General features: G+C 46.2%; 1 protein-coding gene across 1 annotated transcript in view; it reads left to right on the top strand.

The window, feature by feature from the left end:
• The window catches only part of LOC140455547 (zinc-binding protein A33-like), a 45325-nt gene that overhangs the window by 7547 nt on the left and 17625 nt on the right, over window positions 1-20153 (top strand). Inside the window, exons 2-3 of the mRNA XM_072550481.1 lie at window positions 2465-2560; window positions 16615-16848. Coding sequence (XP_072406582.1) covers window positions 2465-2560; window positions 16615-16848 — 330 coding nt within the window. The remainder of the gene's footprint in view (window positions 1-2464; window positions 2561-16614; window positions 16849-20153) is intronic.

Raw genomic sequence — 20153 nt, 5'->3', positions numbered from 1 at the left:
GGGTGATGGCGGTATGTGTATTAGCCATCGGAAATGCAGGGTTTTAGGGATAGGTGGATTAGCCATGGGAAATGCAGGGTTACATGGATGGGTGGATTAGCCGTGGGAAATACAGGATTATAGGGGTAGGTGGATAAAACAAGGGAAATACAGGGTTATCGGGATAGGTGGCTACGCCATGGGAAATGCAGGGTTATAGGAATAGGTAGAGTAGCCATGGTAAATGCAGGGTTAAATAGGTAGGTGGATTAGCCATGGGAAATGCAGGGTTATAGGGGTAGGTGCATGAAACATGGGAAATGCAGGGTTAGTGGCGTATGTGTGTTAGCCATGGGAAATGCAGGGTTATAGGGACAGGTGGATCAGCCGTGGGAAATGCAGGGTTATAGGGATAGGTGGATTAGCCATGGGAAATGCAGGGTTATAGGGACAGGTGGATTAGCCGTGGGAATTGCAGGTTTATAGGGGTAGGGGGATTAGCCTTGGGAAATGCAGGGTTATAGGGACAGGTGGATTAGCCATGGGAAATGCAGGGTTATAGGGATAGGTGGATTAGCCATGGGAAATACAGGGTTATTGCGGTAGATGGATTAGTCATGTGAAATGCAGGGTTATAGGGATAGGTGGATTAGCCATGGGAAATACAGGGTTATTGCGGTAGATGGATTAGCCATGTGAAATGCAGGGTTATAGGGATAGGTGGATTAGCCATGGGAAATGCACGGTTATTGCGGTAGATGGATTAGCCATGTGAAATGCAGGGTTATAGGACTAGGTGGATTAGCCGTGGGAATTGCAGGTTTATAGGGGTAGGGGGATTAGCCTTGGGAAATGCAGGTATATAGGGATGGGTGGATTAACCATGGGAAATGCGGGATCATTGGCGTAGGTGGATTAGCCATGGGAAATGCAGGGTTATGGGCACAGGTGGATTAGCCATGGGAAATGCAGGGTTATATGGATGGGTGGATTAGCCTTGGAAAATGCAGGGTTATAGGGATAGGTGGATTACTCATGCGAAATGCAGGGTTACATAGGTAGCTGGAGTAGCCATGGGAAATGCAGTGTTCTGGGAGTAGGTGAATTAGCCATGGGAAATGCGGGGTTATTGGCGTAGGTGAATTAGCCATGGGAAATGTGGGGTTATCTGGATTGGTGGATTAGTCATGGGAATCGCAGGGTTATAGGGGTACGTGGAGTAGCCATGGGAAATACAGGGTTATAGAGATAGGTGGATTAGCCATGGGAAATACAGTGTTATCGGGATAGGTGGCTAAACCATGGGAAATGCAGGGTTATAGAGGTAGGTGGATTAGCCATGGGAAATGCAGGGTTATACGAGTAGGTGCATGAGCCATGGGAAATGCAGGGTTAGTTGCGTATGCGTGTTAGTCATGGGAAATGCAGGGTTATAGGCACAGGTGGATCAGCCGTGGGAAATGCAAGGTTATGGGGATAGGTGGATTAGCTATGGGAAATGCAGGGTTATAGGGATGGGTAGATTAGCCATGGGAAATGCAGGGTTATAGGTGCATCCAGATTAGCCATGGAAAATGCAGTTATTGGCGTAGGTGTATTAGTCATGGGAAATGCAGGGTTATAGGGATAGGTGGACTAGCAATGGGAAATGCAGGGTTATGGGGATAGGTGGATTAGCCATGGGAAATGCAGTGTTCTAGGGGTATGTGGATATGCCATGGGAAATGCAGGGTTATACAGGTGGTTGGATTAGCCATGGGAAATGCAGGGTTATAGCGATAGGTGTTGGATGCTGCCTGAACTGCTGTGCTCTTCCAGCACCACTAATCCAGGATAGGTGTACCAGCCGTGGGAAAGGCATTGTTATAGCCTTATACCACACTCAATCAAATGTGGCAGATTCGTTCCCATTAGTGAATCAGCAATGTTTTCACAGCCATCATTAAAGTCTTCATCCCAGGTTTTTTATTGGAGTCAAATCCCACCATCTATCATGGGGGGATTTGAGCCCAGGTCCCTAGGACATCAGCTAGGCTTCTAGATTAACAGTCCTTTGATAATACCACTAGAGTGCTGCCATGTGCCTTCTATATAGTACATACTGCAGCCACTGTGTGTCAATGATGGAGAAAGTGATGGCTTAAGGCGGTGGGTGGGGTGACAGACAGATTGGCTGCTGTGTTCTGGTTGGTACCGGGACATTTTGGAGTATTGTTCCAGCCGCAATCATCCCAGCGATAGGTGAAAGGAGATTTTCGGCGGCTGGTTCCCAACCAACGATATCGAATAAGACAAATAATAACAACTTTCACAGCTGTACAGGAAAACCTCTAACCACCAATACCTGTGGTAAAGTGGGGGCAGTGCTGAGCTCTCAGTCAAACTCCAAAACAGAGAGCAGAATGACTTGACCTCATTCCTAGTCACTCCGAAAGCTGCATCATGAACGAGGCCCACTGTTTTATTTTTGTCCAATCTTTTGCAGGAAAAGCTGAAGGAATCTTCAGGAGAACTGGAGAAGCGAGTGGAAATGATCAGAGGGATAGAAGCCAGTCAGGAAAAGGCAGTCCTGGAACTCAAGGTAACCACCCAATTGTCTTTGGTGGACCAGTAAGAACACTTGCAAGTGGAAGCAACGATCCAATGTCACTGAACAGCCAATGAACATCGGTGGTTCAGCCTTTCACCAAAGCTGGACAGGGCTGGGGCTGTTTTCCCTGAAGTGTCGGAGGCTGAGGGGTGACCTTACACAGGTTTATAAAATCATGTGGGGCATGATTAGGATAAATAGACAAGGTCTTTACCCCAGGGCAGGGGAGTCCAGAACTAGAGGGCAGAGGTTGAGGGTGAGAGGGGAAAGATTTAAAAGGGACCTAAGAGGCAACGTTTTAAAGCAGATGGTGGAGTGTGTATGGAATGAGCTTCCAGAGGAAGTGGTGGAGGCTGGTACAATGACAACATTGAAAAGGCATCTGGATGGGTATATAAATAGGAAGAGTTTAGAAGGATATGGGCCAACTGGCAAATGGGACTAGATTAGGTTAAGATATCTGGTCGGCATGGATGAGTTGGACCAAAAGGTCTGTTTCCGTGCTGTACATCTCTATGATTGTACATCCCCTGCTCGTTACGGACGGTGGAGGCTTGATGACAACATGCGACAGAAGGTGGTCGATCAACCCATCGAGATCATGCTAGCTCTCTGACGAGCAATCCAGGCTATTTCATGCCCCTGCTCTGTCCCTGACAGTGCCCAAGAAATTTTCACTTTGAAGTCATCGCCAACCTACAACAGCAGTCAAAAGCACAACTCTTTCCCACTTTGCTTCCTGATCCTGCCCTGAATTCCTCTGCCCCAAACCTAATCTCTTAACCCTGAGTACTTGCACAATCCGCTAAAAGGAGCAACATCTCTGTGTCTATCTTATTAAAATCTACCATAAACCTGGAGACCTCTATCTAATTTCCCCACAATGCACCAGTCCAGGTTTCGCCCACCCAACCTTGTGGTGAAATTCTGACAGTCCTGGTCCCTGGGGCTGGCACCATTGTATTTGTACAATATGTTATCCCAATACACTTTATGGAGTGAGAACACAAGGGCTGGCTAACACCACCGCAAGCATCCAGTGTCGGGGAAGTCATCGAGATCGAGTACAGCATGAGAGAGGTGCAGATTAGGCTGTCCTGTACATCAGTCAGTGCTCTCCCCATGCCCAATGCACCAGGGTAACATGTCCCAGTTCCTGAAGCAATGAACCTATGACATGTCTGAAGGCATGTGACAATTCAGTGTCAACCTTTAACTTAGCATTAACACTCTGGCTTCCTCTAGGACAGTGAAAAAAGGTTATTGAGACATCTTGAGCAATTGGGTCAATGGGCTGAGCAGTGGCAGATGGAGTTTAATTTGGATAAACGTGAGGTATTGCATTTTGGCAAAACAAACAGGCAGTATGTATACAATTAAAAGTAGGGCCTTGGGTGGTGTTGTAGAACAGAGAGGCCCAGGGGTTCAGATACATAATTCTTTGAAGTTCGCGTCATGTATAGACAGAGTTGTTAACAAGACGTTTAGCACATTTGCCTTCATTGCTCAGACCTTTATGTATCGGAGTTGGGCATCATGTTGAGGTTGTACAGGACATTGGTGAGGCCTCTTCTGGAGTGCTGTGCGGCGTTCTGCTCTCCATGTTAGAGGAAGGATATTATTAAACTGGAGAGGGTTCAGAACAGATTTACCAGGATGTTGCTGGAATGCAGTTTGATTTAAAGAGAGAGGCTGCGACTTTGTCACTGGTGTGTAAGAGGCTGAGAGGTGACCTGATAGAGGTTTAAATAATCATGAGGGGTATAGATATGATGGCTGATGTCTTTTGCCAAGGATGGGGGATCTCAAAACTCGGGGCATTTTTTTTAAGGTGAGAGGAGAAAGATTTAAAGATTTAGGGCGGCATGGTGGCTCAGTGGTTAGCACTGCTGCCCCACAATGCCAGTGATCCGGGTTTGATTCCAGCCTTGGTCGACTGTCTGTGTGGTGTTTGCACAATCTCCCCTGGTGTGAGTGTGAGTTTCCTCCCACAATCCAGAGATGTGCAAGTTAGAGTGGATTGGCAGTGCTAAATTGCCCATAGTGTTCATGGGACGCGTAGGATAGCTGCATTAGTCACGGGTAAATGTCAGGTAGAGGAATTGGTCTGGGGGTTAGTCTTTGCAGGGTCGGTGTGGACTTGTTGGGCTGAAGGGTCTGTTTTCACACTGTAGTGATTCTATAATTTTAAAAAAACATGAGGGGCAATTCTTTGCAAGAGAGTAGTTTGCGTGTGGAACGAACTTCCAGAGGAAGTGCTGGATGCAGTTAGAGTTACAATGTTTGAAAGGCATTTGGATAAGCAAATGGATAAGAACTGCTTGGAGGGATATGGGCCAAGTGCAGGCAGGTGGGTCTAGTTTAGTTTGGGATTATGGTCTGGTTGGATTGAAGGGTCTATTTCCGTGCTGCATGACTCAATGACCCTACTCCTCACAGGCCCAATGTGAGAAACTCCGAGATGCGACTCTAAATTTTGGTTTTACACCAAGCAGGAGACTTGGTTCCAATGATTATTGCCGACCATTCCCTCCTTGCAACATAGGGAAATCCCAAGCCCTCCTGGATGACCCAACCTGTTGCTAAGTAGGCCTGAGTTTTGAGATGGGTACCCATAACAGCTTGTGAACCTTGCTGCTATTACCCCCTCGCCACCAGTGTGTACTTGCAAGGTGTGAAAACAATCATTGAGAGCCACCACAAAAACAGAAGGTGCTGAACAAACTCAGCAGGTCTGGGCAGAAAGGAGGAAAAAGTCAGGCCTGCAGATGCTGGAGAGGCAGAGTCGAAAAACGTGGCGCTGGAAAAGTACAGCAGGTCAGGCGGTATCCAAGGGGCAGGCGAGTCGATGTTTCGGGCATCAGCCCTTCATCAGAAATGTCAGCATCTTGGGGGAGAAAAACAGAGTGACCACTTCCAGTCTGAGATGACTCTTCATTGAGGACCATCCAAAGAAGATGCTGAGGGGAAAGATGAAAAACATCAAATGCTGGAGATCACAGCAGGTCAGACAGCATTCATAGAGAGATAGCAAGCTAGCGAGTTTTGAGAAGATTTGTATCTCAGGTTGAGTTTGTGGATATAGGTTCGCTCACTGAGCTGGAAGGTTCATTTCCAGACGTTTCGTCCCCCTACTAGGTAACATCTTCAGTGGTCCTCCAGGAGAAGCAATGCTGCTGATTCCTGCTTTCTATTTATATGTTTGGGTTTCTTTGGGTTGGTGATGTCATGTCCTGTGCTGATGTCATTTCCTGTTCGCTTTCTCAGGGGGTGGTAGATGGGGTCTAACTCAGTGTGTTTGTTGATAGAGATCTGGTTGGAATGCCATGCTTCTAGGAATTCTCGCACATGTCCCTGTTTGACTTATCCTAAGATGGATGTGTTGTCCCAGTCAACTCTAGACCGACAGCTATCTGGACTCGAATTGTTACTTTGCTGTCTCTCCATGGATGTTATCCAACTTGCTGTGATCTCCAGCATTTGCTGTTTTCAGTACAGATTCCAGCATCTGCAGTAATTTACTCCTCCGTTGTCTCGAATTCTCTCTCTCTCTCTCTGTCGTGGTTCTGTTCGCTGAGCTGGGAATTTGTGTTGCAGACGTTTCGTCCCCTGTCTAGGTGATATCCTCAGTGCTTGGGAGCCTCCTGTGAAGCGCTTCTGTGATCTTTCCTCCGGCATTTGTAGTGGTTTATAAATCACAATAAATGCCGGAGGAAAGATCACAGAAGCACTTCACAGGAGGCTCCCAAGCACTGAGGATATCACCTAGACAGGGGACGAAACGTCTGCAACACAAATTCCCAGCACGGCGAACAGAACCACAACAACAAGCACCCGAGCTACAAATCTTCTCCCAAACTTTAAATCTCTCTCTCTCTGTCTGCACAGACACAGCCAGACCTGCTGAGTTTCTCCCCCACTCTCTGCTTAAGGGGCATAGTGGCTCAGGGGTTAGCACTTTTGCCTCACAGCACCAGGGACCTGGGTTCGATACCCGCCTCGGGCGACAGTGTGTGGAGTTTCCATATTCTCCCCGTGGGTTTCCTCCCACAAACCAAAGAGATGTGCAGGTCAGGTGAATTGGTCATGCTAAATTGCCCAAAGTGTAAGGTGCATTCGTAAGAGGGAAATGGGTCTGGATGGGTTACTCTTCAGAGGGTTGCTGTGGACTTGTGGGGCCAAATGGTCTGTATCCATACTGTAGGGAATCTAATCTAATCTATAAGATAAGGACATGAATATGGAAGGACAGGGGACAAGGGCAGGCTGAAGGGATTAATTTGATTTGGTGTCATGTTCAGCACAACATCGTTGGTTGAAGAATCCGTTCCCATGCTCTACTGCTCTACTTGCAGTAGGAGTCAGCCATATGGCTGTGGGTCTGGAGACATGTATATGGAAAGGCAAGGACTGATTAGAGATAGTCAACTTGGCTTTGTGCAAGGGAAATCATGTCTCACAAACTTGATTGAGCTTTTTGAAGAGGTAACAAAGAGGATTGATGAGGGCAGAGCAGTAGATGTGATCTATTTGGACTTCAGTAAGGCATTCGACAAGGTTCCCCATGTGAGACTGGTTAGCAAGGTTAGATCTCACAGAATACAGGGAGAAATAGCCATTTGGATACAGAACTGGCTCAAAAGTAGAAGACAGAGGGGTAAGGTGGAGGGGTATTTTTCAGACTGGAGGCCTATGACCAGTGGACTACCACAAGGGTCATTGCTGGGTTCTCTACTTTTCATCATTTATATAAATGACTTGAATTCGAGCATAAAAGGTATAGTTAGTAAGTTTGCAGATGACACCAAAACTGGAGGTGTAGTGGACAGCGAAGAGGGTTACCTCAGATTACAACAGAATCTGGACCAGATGGGCCAATGGGCTGAGAAGTGGCAGACGGAGTTTAATTCAGATAAATGCGAGGTGCTGCATTTTGGGAAAGCAAAACTTAGCAGGACTTATACACTTAATGGTAAGGTTCTTGGGAGTGTTACTGACCAAAGAGACCTTGGAGTGCAGGTTCATAGCTCCTTGAAAGTGGAGTTGCAGGTAGATAGGATACTGAAGAAGGCATTAGGTATGCTTTCCTTTATTGAGTATTGAGTACAGGAGTTGGGAGGCCATGTTGCGGCTGTACAGGACATTGGTTAGGCCACTGTTGGAATATTGCATGCAATTCTGGTCTCCTTCCTATCGGAAAGATGTTGTGAAACTTGAAAGGGTTCAGAAAGGATTTACAAGGATGTTGCCAGGGTTGGAGGATCTGAGCTACAAGGAGAGGCCGAATAGGCTGGGGCTGTTTTCCCTGGAGCGTCAGAGGCTGAGGGGTGACCTTAGAGAGATTTATAAAATCATGTGGGGCATGGATAGGATGAATGGGCAAAGTCTTTTCCCTGGGGTCAGGGAGTCCAAAGCTAGAGGGCATAGGTTTAGGGAGAGAGGGGAAAGATATAAAACAGACCTAAGGGGCAACGTTTTCACACAGACGGTGGTGTGTGTATGGAATGAGCTGCCAGAGGAAGTGGGGGAGGCTGGTACAGCTACAGCATTTAAAAGGCATCTGGATGGGTGTATGAATAGGAAGGGTTTGGAGGGATATGGGCCGGGTGCTGGCAGGTGGGACTAGATTGGGATGAGATATCTGGTCGGCATGGACGGGTTGGACCGAAGGATCTATTTCCATGCTGTACATCTCTCTGACTCTATGACTCTATGACTGTATGACATATGTAGGCTCGACCAGGTAAGCTTTGCAGATATCTTTCCATAGATGGCATTAGCGGACCAGAAATCTTTTGTTTTTGTGACAATTGACACGAGTTACCATCGGGCTAGCTTCATATTCAATTCCAATTTCACCATCTGCCATAATGGGAGTCAAACCTGCGTGCCCAGAACCTTAACCTGGATTTGATGAGATTACAAGTCTAGTGACAATATCACAACTCTTAAAGCCATAAATTGGACCAGACCCAAGCAATAATGGTGGATCTCCTTCCATTAAGGTAATTAATGAGCCAGATGAGTTTTAGCAACAATTTAGTACATGGATGATCACAATTATCGATACTAATCTCTCCAAAGTTTGGGAGAAGATTTGTAGCTCGGGCGCTCGTTGTTGTGGTTCTGTTCGCCGAGCTGGGAATTTGTGTTGCAGACGTTTCGTCCCCTGTCTAGGTGACATCCTCAGTGCTTGGGAGCCTCCTGTGAAGCGCTTCTGTGATCTTTCCTTCTGCATTTGTAGTGGTTTCAATCTGCCGCTTCCAGTTGTCAGTTCCAGTTGTCCGCTGCAGTGGTCGGTATATTGGGTCCAGGTCGATGTGCTTATTGATTGAATCTGTGGATGAGTGCATCAAGACACTGTTCAAAAGGGCCACAACACACTGCAGCACACCAGAACTGCAAAAAGAGGAAGAGGAACACCTATACAAGGTATTCGTCAAAAACCCGCGCAATTTCATCAACAGATGCCTAAGGGAAAGACACGGAACGAGGACATGCCACAACCCAAAGGACTAGCCACACTACCATACATCAAGAGCATTTCCGAACTGACAGCCAGACTACTGCGACCACTAGGACTCATAACAGCACACAAACCAACAGCCACTCTCAGACAACAACTCACCATGACGAAGGACCTGATACCCAGCATGAGCAAAACCAGTGTCGTGTACAAAATCCCATGCAAGGACTGCACAAAACACTACATAGGACAAACAGGAAGACAGCTAACGATCCGCATCCATGAACACCAACTAGCCACGAAACAACACGACCAGCTATCTTTAGTAGCCACACATGCAGATGACAAGCAATACGAATTCGACTGGGACAACACTACTATTACAGGACAAGCCAAACAGAGAACAGCCAGGGAATTCCTAGAAGCATGGCACTCATCCACAGATTCAATCAATAAGCACATCGACCTGGACCCAATACACGACCACTGCAGTGGACAGCTGGAACTGACAACCGGAAGCGGCAGATTCAAACCACTATAAATGCCGGAGGAAAGATCACAGAAGTGCTTCACAGGAGGCTCCCAAACACTGAGGATGTCACCTAGACAGGGGACGAAACGTCTGCAACACAAATTCCCAGCTCGGCGAACAGAACCACAACAACTAATCTCTCCATTCAAGGTTTTATGTAATGAATTGAATTTAAATGGCACATTGCACCAGGGGGATTTGAGATTGGATCATTCGGCCGAGCTTGCTGGTTATGTTGTTATACTCAATTATAGTCACAGGGAATATTGCATTGTGCCCCTTTTCATTTCCCAGTGCCTGGTTATACTTCCATCCATGACATTCCAGTCTCTACCGTCTCACCAAGGTGACCTGTCATTGCCTGTGCAATGCCCAGTAGGTGCCCACATGCTCTGGAGCTGTGTGGACACTGCAGGGGAACCCAACCTGTTCTCAAACAATGACCACACTGATGTCCATTCCAGTGGAGGCACCACCAAACGAGAGAAGGATCTCTTGCAGATGGTATTCCTCCCTGGAACAAAAGACGTCTTTTATTCTTTCATTGGATGAGCACTTTGCTGGCTGGGCCAGAGTTTATTGCCTGTCCCCTAGTTGCCCCTCGAGAAGGTGGTGGTGAGCTGTCTTCTTGAACCGCTGCAGTCCACGTGGTGCAGACAGATGCTGTTAAGGAGCGAATTCCAGGATTTTGACCCAGCGATGGTGAAGGAACGGTAATATATTTCCTAATCAGGATGGTGAGTCATTTGGAGGGGAACTTGAAGGTGGCGATGTTTCCATATATCTGCTGCCCATGTCCTTCTAAATGGAAGAGACCATGGGCTTGGAAGGTGCAGACTGACGGGCAAAGAGGGTGGGGTGGCCTTGTTGGTAAGGGAGATTATTCAGTCCCTTGCGCGGGGGGACCTAGAGTCAGGGGATGTAGAGTCAGTGTGGATAGAGCTGCGAAATACTGAGGGTAAAAAGACCCTGTTGGGAGTCATCTACAGGCCCCCAAACAGTAATCTGGATGTCGGATGTAAGTTGAATCAGGAGCTGAAATTGGCCTGTCGCAAAGATGTTACTACAGTTGTTATGGGGGATTTCAACATGCAGGTAGACTGGGAGAATCAGGATGATATTGGACCTCAAGAAAGAGACTTTGTGGAGTGCCTCAGAGATGGGTTCTTAGAGCAGCTGGTGCTGGAGCTGACCAGGGAGAAGGCAATTCTAGATCTGGTATTGTGTAATGAACCAGAATTGGTCAGGGACCTCGAAGTGAAGGAGCCATTGGGAAGTAGTGACCATAATACATTAAGCTTCAATCTGCAATTTGAGAGGGAGAGGGTACAATCGGAAGTGACAGTACTTCTGCTGAATAAAGGGAACTATGGAACTATGAGGGAGGAGCTGGCCAAAGTTCAATGGTGCAATACCTTAGCAGGGATGACAGTGGAGGAACAATGGCGCATATTTCTGTGTATAATGCAGATGTTGCAGGATCAGTTCATTCCTAAAAGGAAGAAAGATCCCAGGAGGAGGCATGGGTGGCCGTGGCTGAGGAGGGAAGTTAAGAAACATATAAAGTTAAAAGAGAAAAAGTATAACATAGCAAAGATAAGTGGGAAAACTGAGGACTGGGAAGCTTTTAAAGAGCAACAGAGGATTACTAAGAAGGAAATACGCAGAGGAAAAATGAGGTACAAAGGTAAACTGGCCAATAATATAAAGGAGGATAGTAAAAGCTTTTTTTAGGTATGTGCAAGGCAAAAAAATGGTTAGGACTAAAATTGGGCCCTTGAAGACAGAAACAGGGGAATATATTACGGGGAACAAAGAAACGGCAGAAGAATTAAATGGGTACTTCAGATCTGTGTTCACTGGGGAAGACACAAGCAATCTCCCTGAGGTAACAGTGGCTGAAGGATCTGAACTTAAGAGAATTTACATTTGCCAGGAATTGGTGTTGGAGAGACTGTTAGGTCTGAAGGTTGATAAGTCCCCGGGGCCTGATGGTCTACATCCCAGGGTACTGAAGGAGGTGGCTCGGGAAATCGTGGATGCGTTGGTGATTATTTTCCAGAGTTCGATAGATTCAGAGTCGGTTCCTGAGGATTGGAGGGTGGCTAATGTTATACCACTTTTTAAGAAAGGTGCAAGAGAGAAAGCAGGAAATTATAGACCAGTTAGTCTGACCTCAGTGGTGGGAAAAATGCTGGAGTCTATTATAAAGGATGAAATTACAACACATCTGGATATTAGTAACAGGATAGGTCAGATTCAGCATGGATTTATGAAGGGGAAATCATGCTTGACTAATCTTCTAGAATTTTTTGAGGATGTAACTCTGAAGATGGACGAGGGAGATCCAGTAGATGTAGTGTACCTGGACTTTCAGAAAGCTTTTGATAAAGTCCCACACAGGAGGTTAGTGAGTAAAATTAGGGCGCATGGTATTGGGGGCAAAGTACTAACTTGGATTGAAAATTGGTTGGCTGATAGGAAACAAAGAGTAGTGATAAACGGCTCCATTTTGGAATGGCAGGCAGTGACCAGTGGGGTACCGCAGGGATCCGTGCTGGGACCGCAGCTTTTTACAATATATGTTAATGATATAGAAGATGGTATCAGCAATAACATTAGCAAATTTGCTGATGATACAAAGCTGGGTGGCAGGGTGAAATGTGATGAGGATGTTAGTAGATTACAGGGTGACCTGGACAAGTTAGGTGAGTGGTCAGATGCATGGCAGATGCAGTTTAATGTGGATAAATGTATGGTTATCCACATTGGTGGCAAGAACAGGAAGGCAGATTACTACCTCAATGGAATCAGTTTCGGTAAAGGGGCAATACAAAGAGATCTGGGTGTTCTTGTACACCAGTCAATGAAGATAAACATGCAGGTACAGCAGGTAGTGAAGAAGGCTAATAGCATGCTGGCCTTCATAACAAGAGGAATTGAGTATAGACGCAAAGAGGTGCTTCTGCAGCTGTACAGGGCCCTGGTGAGACCACACCAGGAGTACTGTGTGCAGTTCTGGTCTCCAAATTTGAGGAAAGACATTCTGGTTATTGAGGGAGTGCAGCATAGGTTCACAAGGTCAATTCCTGGAATGGCGGGATTACCTTACACAAAAAGGCTGGAGCGACTGGGCTTGTATACCCTTGAGTTTAAAGACTGAGAGGGGATCTGATTGAGACATATAAGATTATGAAAGGATTGGACACTCTGGCAGCAGGAAACATGTTTCCGCTGATGGGTGAGTGCTGAACCAGTGGACACAGCTTAAAAATACGGGATAGACCATTTAGGACAGAGATGAGGAGAAACTTCTTCACCCAGAGCGTGGTGACTGTGTGGAATGCTCTGCCCCAGAGGGCAGTGGAGGCCCAGTCTCTGGATTCATTTAAGAAAGAGTTGGATAGAGCTCTCAAAGATAGTGGAATCAAGGGTTATGGAGATAAGGCAGGAAGAGGATACTGATTAGGAATGATCAGCCATGATCATATTGAATGGCGGTGCAGGCTCGAAGGGCTGAATGGCCTACTCCTGCACATATTGTCTATTGTCTATTGCTGTATGAGGAGCCTTGGTGAATTTCTGAAGTGCATCTTGAGGATGGTCCATGTTGAGAATTGCACTGTTGCTTTTCAGTATACCTGGACCCAACTCAGCAGAGACTGGACTTTGGCCTATTGCACCCTCTAGCTCTATAAGAATCTACATTCCAGAACTAGGGAGCATAGTCTGAGAATTAGGGCCAGACCATTCAGGAGAGACCTTAGGAACCACCTCCACACACAAGATGGTAGGGGGCTGGAACTCTCTTGCATAAATGGCTGTGGAAGTTGTTAGTTTTAAATCTGACCCATCTTCCTTGAGCAAAGGTATGAGGGGATGTGGGCCAAAGACAAGTATTTGAAGTTAGGCCACAGATCAGCCATGAGCTTTTTGAATGGCAGAACAGGCTCAAGGAGCTGAATGGCCTCCTCCAGTTCTTTTTAGGTGGCGTCTTTGTAATTTGAGGCAAGTCCTAAGTGCACGTTTGTCACATTGTTTGCAGAGACCCCTGTAACTGTAGTGAGACGATGTATTGCTGTCTCTAATAACCCCACCATGATTTAAGGCCAAATATTTCAACAGATGGAGATAAGAAAGAGGATCTGAGACTACAGTTGGTCTCAAGGGACATCAATCACCCAACATAGTACAATGCGAGTCCACATTTAACCCTGTCAGCTGGCCTGGTAGAAAAGACATCACTCAGTGACTGCTCACCCTCAGAAGGCCAAGATTCAATTCTTAGTCTGTGTTCAATTCTCAACCATCAGGTTTATAATTTACCTCATGCTCCTGACAAAATTAAAAAAACAGTCCCTGACGATTCCCGCCCCTGCAATTTTTTCCATCAAATAACTGGTGCTGTGGGACAAGAGTCCAGTCCAGTAACCGTGAACAAAATGATGATACAATGTATTTTTTTTTACATCACTGTTCCCTAACGCAAGCTGCAAGAGCAGTTAGTCATCACTCAGATGAGTAGCAAGTTTAAGGGGAGGTTTCATCATGTTGTTTAACATCATGAGGAGCTTCCATAGAGGAAATGAAGACAAGTGTTTCCAATGGCTGGAGGAGCTCGGCAATCAGAGGTGACAGATTAAAAATGACTGGCCACAGAGTGGAGAACAGTATAAAACACCAGCTCACACCCAGTTGGACGATTGTGCCCAATTCTGGACACCACCATCCAACCAAAATGTTCAGGCCTTGGGGAGATTTATTAGAATCGTTCCAGGACTGAGCTACTTCAGTTAGACTGACAGGCCGAGCTAAGTCTGGATTGTTATCCTTTGGACAGTGGAGATTGAGGGGATATGCAGTAAGCATAGAGTGCTTTCACTGACAGAAGGCTGAAAACCAGAAACCACAGATTTAAGATAAGTGGCATCGAAATGAGGAAAACAATTGTTTTGTAGAGAGTTGATTTTCTCATTTCAAAAATATACTTTATTCTTAAAAATATCTTATATACACACACAGTCACAAATGTGGTTCGGTTCTGTACAGTGGCATGTGGGAACAGACAAACATTGCAGTTTGACTCTATCCAAACAAACTAAATACATCTCTTCTATATACAAGATCATATTGGCATGCATTTTGTGGAGAATTGTTACTCAAGAATCTCTACCCAGGTACCTTTGTACCAAAAACAGTGCTATAAGAGGCAACTTGTAAACTTTTCACTGTACTCCTCTGAGTAGATGTGACAGCAGACTCTTAGACTCATAGAGATGTACAGCACGGAAACAGACCCTTCGCTCCAACTCGTTCACACTGACCAGATATCCTACATAAATCAAGTCCCATTTGCCAGCACTTTGCCGATATCCCTTCCGATTCATATATCCATCCAGATGCCTTTTAAATGCTGTAATTGTACCAGCCTCCACCACTTCCTCTGGCAGCTCATTCCATACACGTACCACCCTCTGCATGAAAATGTTGCCCCTTGGATCCATTTCGAATCTTTCCCCTCTCACCCTGAACCCATGCCCTCTCCCACCCAAGGGAAAAGACCTTGTCTATTTATCCTATCCATACCCCTCTACAAGGTCACCCCTCAGCCTCTGGTGCTCCAGGGAAAACAGTCCCAGCCTATTCAAACCCTCCCTATAGCTCAAACCCTCCAAGCCTGGCAATACCCTTGCAAATCATTTCTGAACCCTTTCAATAGGAGGGAGGCCAGAGTTGCACACAGTATTCCAAACGTGACCTCACCGAGGTCCTGTACAGCCGCAACATGATCTCCCAGCTCCTATGGCCTGGCCTATCTACCTGAGATTCCACTTTCAAGGAACGAATTCCAATTCTAATACTAATCCAGAATGCTACCTGAATAGACAGTGGAGGTAGATCCAATTGTAATTCTTGAGAAGCACTAAAATGAAAAAAGTGTAACATTGACAAAGCAATAGAGTTTGTGGGATTGGACTATTCTTTGACAAAACCAGTATCGGTCCGATGGGCTGCAAAGCCATCTTCGGCAGTGCAGCACAGGTCACTGTCAGGTGGAAACAGAGTCAAGGCCCACCAAAGCAGTTCTCTCAACTCTTCAATAGCAGCGGCTGGGTGGACTTGCCAGAGGACTGATGGAGCTACAGCAGGGGTAAAAGTTGGAGGATTGTGCAGTTTTGTGGGATGTGGGTGTCACTGGCTGGGCCCAGCATTCACTGCCCATCCCTAGTTGCCCCCTTGGAAAGGTAGTGGTGAGCTGCCTTCTTGAACCGCTGTGGGTTGTCCCACAATGCCCTGAGGGAAGGAATTCTAGGATTTTGACCCAGCGACAGTGAAGGAGCAGCGGTATATTTCCTAGTCAGGGTGGTGAGTGTCTTGGAGGGGAACTTGCAGGGGGTGGTGTTCCCATGTATCTGCTGCCCTTGTCCTTCTAGATGGAAGTGGTCGTGGGTTTGGAAGGTGCTGTCTGATGATCTTTGGTGGATTTCTGCAGCGCATCTTGTAGATGATACTCACTGCTGCTACTGAGCGTTGGTGGTGGAGGGAGTGAATGTTTGTGGATGTGGTGCCAATCAAGTGGGCTGCTTTGTCCTGGGATGGTGCCAAGCCTCTTAAATGTTGTTGGAGCTGCACCCATCCAGGCAAGTGGGGAGTATTCCATCACACTTGTGCCTTGTAGATGGTGGACAGGCTTTGGAGAGTCAGAAGGTGAGTTACTCGCTGTAGTATTACTAGCATCTGACCGGCTCTTGTAGCCACTGAGTTTATGCGGCGAGTTCAGATGAGTTTCGGATCAGTGGTAACTCCCAGGATGTTGATAGTGGGGGTTGCGGTGATGGTAACACCATTGAATGGCAATAGGGGATGGCTAGATTGTCTCTTATTGGAGATGGCCATAGCCTGGCATTAGTGTGGCAGCGAATGTAACTTGCCACTTGCCAGGATGTTGTCCAGATCTTATTGTGAGCCCAGGGTTGGGGGGGGGAGGTGGCATTGTCAGTGTATGAGAATCCACTGTGATCTGAGCTTGCTGTCTGTATCAAACAGGACAGGACGGAGACTATAAAGGGTCGCATCGCCTCAGAGTTCGAGGCGCTCCACACCTTCCTGCAGGAGGAGCAGGATATCGTCCTGGGCAGGCTTCGAGAGGAGGAGGACAAACTCCTGCAAGAGATGCAGGAGAACCTGAAGAAGGTGCACGCAGAGAAATCCACCCTGGAAAGCATGCTCGTCAATATTCAACAAAAACTCAAGGAGGAAGACCCTGTCTGCTTACTCCAGGTAAGACTCTTGGGGAATCCCGCGCTTCTGGCCTATTCCAGCAGGAAGAGGAGGTAGGGATTGGGCTGGAGGTGGATCTCCACTTGAACTTTGAGTCAGAACTCGTATTAAAGGCCATAAGGGCCATCGCAAGGTGTTCCACAGAAACTGTATTGGACAACGAGACACATAGAGGGAAGGGCACAGGAAAAAAGGTCAGTATTGTAGAAAGAGTAGATGGAGAATAGAAACATAGCAACAATGTGCAGGAGTAGGCCATTCGGCCCTTCGAGCCTGCACCACCATTCAATACAATAGGGGCTGATCATGCAATCTCAGTATCCCACTCTCGCTCTCTCTCTGTACCCCTTTAGTTGCAAGGCCCATGCCCAGCTCCCTCTTGAATATACCTAAAGAACTAGCTTCCTGTGAGAGAGAATTTCACAGGTTCCCAACTCTCTGAGTGAAGACATTCTTCCTCATTTCAGCCCTGAATGGTTTACCCCTTATTGTTAAACTGTGAACCCTCGTTCTGGACTCCCCCCCTCCCCCCAAACATTGAGTCATAGATTCAGAGAGATGTATAGCACAGAAACAGACCCTTCGTTCCAACACATCTGTCTGGACCAGATATCCCAACCCAATCTAGTCCCACCTGCCAGCACTTGGCTCATATCCCTCCAAACCCTTCCTATTCATATACCCATCCAAATGCCTCTTAAATGTTGCAATTGTACCAGCCTCCAACACTTCCTCTTGCAGCTCATTCCAAACACATACCACCCTCTGTATGAAAAAGTTGCCCCTTAGGTCTCTTTTATATCTTTCCCCTCTCACCCTAAACCTATCCCTCTATTTCTGGACTACCCAACCCAGGGAAAAGACTTTGCCTATTTATCCTATCCATGCCCCTCATAATTTTGTAAACCTCTATAAGGTCACCCCTCAGCCTCCGACGCTCCAGGGAAAACAGCCCCAGCCTTTACAGCCTCACCTTATAGCTCAAGTCCTCCAACCCTGGCAACATCCTTGTAAATCTTTTATCAACCCTTTAAAGTTTCATAACTTCTTTCTGATAGGAAGGAGACCAGAATTGCACATAAAATTCCAAACGTGGCCTTAACAATTACCTGTACAGGCGCAACATGACCTCCCAACTCCTGTACTCAATACTCTGACCAATAAAGGAAAGCATACCAAACGCCTTCTTCCTATCCTATCTACCTGTGACTCCACTTTCAAGGAGCTATGAACCTGCCCTCCAAGGTCTCTTTGTTCAGCAACACTCCCAAGGACCTTACCATTAAGTGTATAAGTCCTGCTAAGATTTGCTTTCCCAAAATGCAGCATCTCACATTTATTTGAATTAAACTCCATCTGCCACTTCTCAGCCCATTGGCCCATCTGATCAAGATCCTGTTGCAATCTGAGGTAACCCTCTTCACTGTCCACTACACCTCCAATTTTGGTGTCATCTGCAAACTTACTAACTGTACCTCTTATGCTCGCATCCAAATCATTTATGTAAATGACAAAAAGTAGAGGACCCACCACCAATCCTTGTGGCACTCCACTGGTCACAGGCCTCCAGTCGGAAAAACAACCCTCCACCACCACCCTCTGTCTTCTACCTTTGAGCCAGTTCTGTATCCAAATGGCTAGTTCTCCCTGTATTCCATGAGATCTAACCTTGCTAATCAGTCTCCCACGGGGAACCTTGTCGAACACCTTACTGAAGTCCATATAGGTCACGTCTACTGCTCTGCCCTCATTAATCCTCTTTGTTACCTCTTTTAAAAACTCAATCAAGTTTGTGAGATATGATATCCCACACACAAAGCCATGTTGACTATCCCTAATCAGTCCTTGCCTTTCCAAATACATGTACATCCTGTCCCTCAGGATTCCCTCCAACAACTTGCCCACCTCTGAGGTCAGGCTCATCAGTGTATAGTTCCCTGGCTTGTCTTTACCGCCCTTCTTAAACAGTGGCACCACGTTAGCCAACCTCCAGTCTTCTGGTATCTCACCTGTGACTATTGATGATACAAATATCTCAGCAAGAGGCCCAGCTATCACTTCCCTAGCTTCCCACAGAGTTCTAGGGTACACCTGATCAGGTCCTGGGGATTTATCCACCTTATGCGTATCAAGACATCCAGCACTTCCTCCTCTGTAATAGGGACATTTTTCAAGGTGTCACCATCTATTTCCCTACATTCTATATCCTCCATATCCTTTTCCACAGTAAATACTGATGCAAAATATTCATTTAGTATCTCCCCATTTTCTGCAGCTCCACACAAAGGCTGCCTTGCTGAACTTTGAGGGGCCTATTGTCTCCCTAGTTACCCTTTTGTCCTTAATGTATTTGTAAAAACCCTTTGGATTCTCCTTAATTCTATTTGCCAAAGCTATCTCATGTCCCCTTTTTGCCCTCCTGATTTCCCTCTGAAATATACTCCTCATGTCTTTATACTCTAAGGATTCACTCAATCTAACCTGTCTATACTTGACATATGTTTCCTTCTTTTTCTTAAGCAAACCCTCAATTTCTTTCAGCATCCAGCATTCCCTATGCCAACCAGCCTTCCCTTTCACCCTAACAGGAATATACTTTCTCTGGATTCTTGTTATCTCATTTCTGAAGGCTTTCCATTTTCCAGCCGTCCCTTAACCTGCGAACATCTGCCTCCAATCAGCTTTTGAAAGTTCTTGCCTAATACAGTCAAAATTGGTCTTTCTCCAATTTAGAACTACAACTTTTAGATCTGGTCTCTTCTTTTCCATCACTATTTTAAATCTAATAGAATTATGGTCACTGGCCCCAAAGTGCTCCCCCCACTGACACCTCAGTCACCTGCCCTGCCTTATTTCCCAAGACTAGATCAAGTTTTGCACCTTCTCTAGTAGGTACATCCACATACTGAATCAGAAAATTGTCTTGTACACACTTAAAAAAATTCCTCTCCAGCTAAACCCTTAACAATATGGCAGTTCCAATCTATGTTTGAAAAGTTAAAATCCCTGACCATAACCACCCTATTATTCTTACAGATACCTGAGACCTCCTTACAAGTTTGTTTCTCAATTTCCCTCTAACTATTAGGGGGTCTATAATACAATCCCAATAAGGTGATCATCCCTTTCTTATTTCTCAGTTGCAACCAAATAACTTCCCTGGTTATATTTCCGGGAATATCCTCCCTCAGCACAGCTGTACTGCTATCCCTTATCAAAAATGACACTTCCCGTCCTCTCTTGCCTCCCTTTCTATCCTTCCAGCAGCAATTGTATCCTGGAACATTAAGCTGCCAGTCCTGACC

The sequence above is a fragment of the Chiloscyllium punctatum genome, chromosome 30 (genome assembly GCF_047496795.1).
Source record: "Chiloscyllium punctatum isolate Juve2018m chromosome 30, sChiPun1.3, whole genome shotgun sequence".
In the NCBI taxonomy this organism is placed as follows: Eukaryota; Metazoa; Chordata; class Chondrichthyes; order Orectolobiformes; family Hemiscylliidae; genus Chiloscyllium; species Chiloscyllium punctatum.
This window is presented reverse-complemented; position numbering and strand designations above follow the sequence as displayed.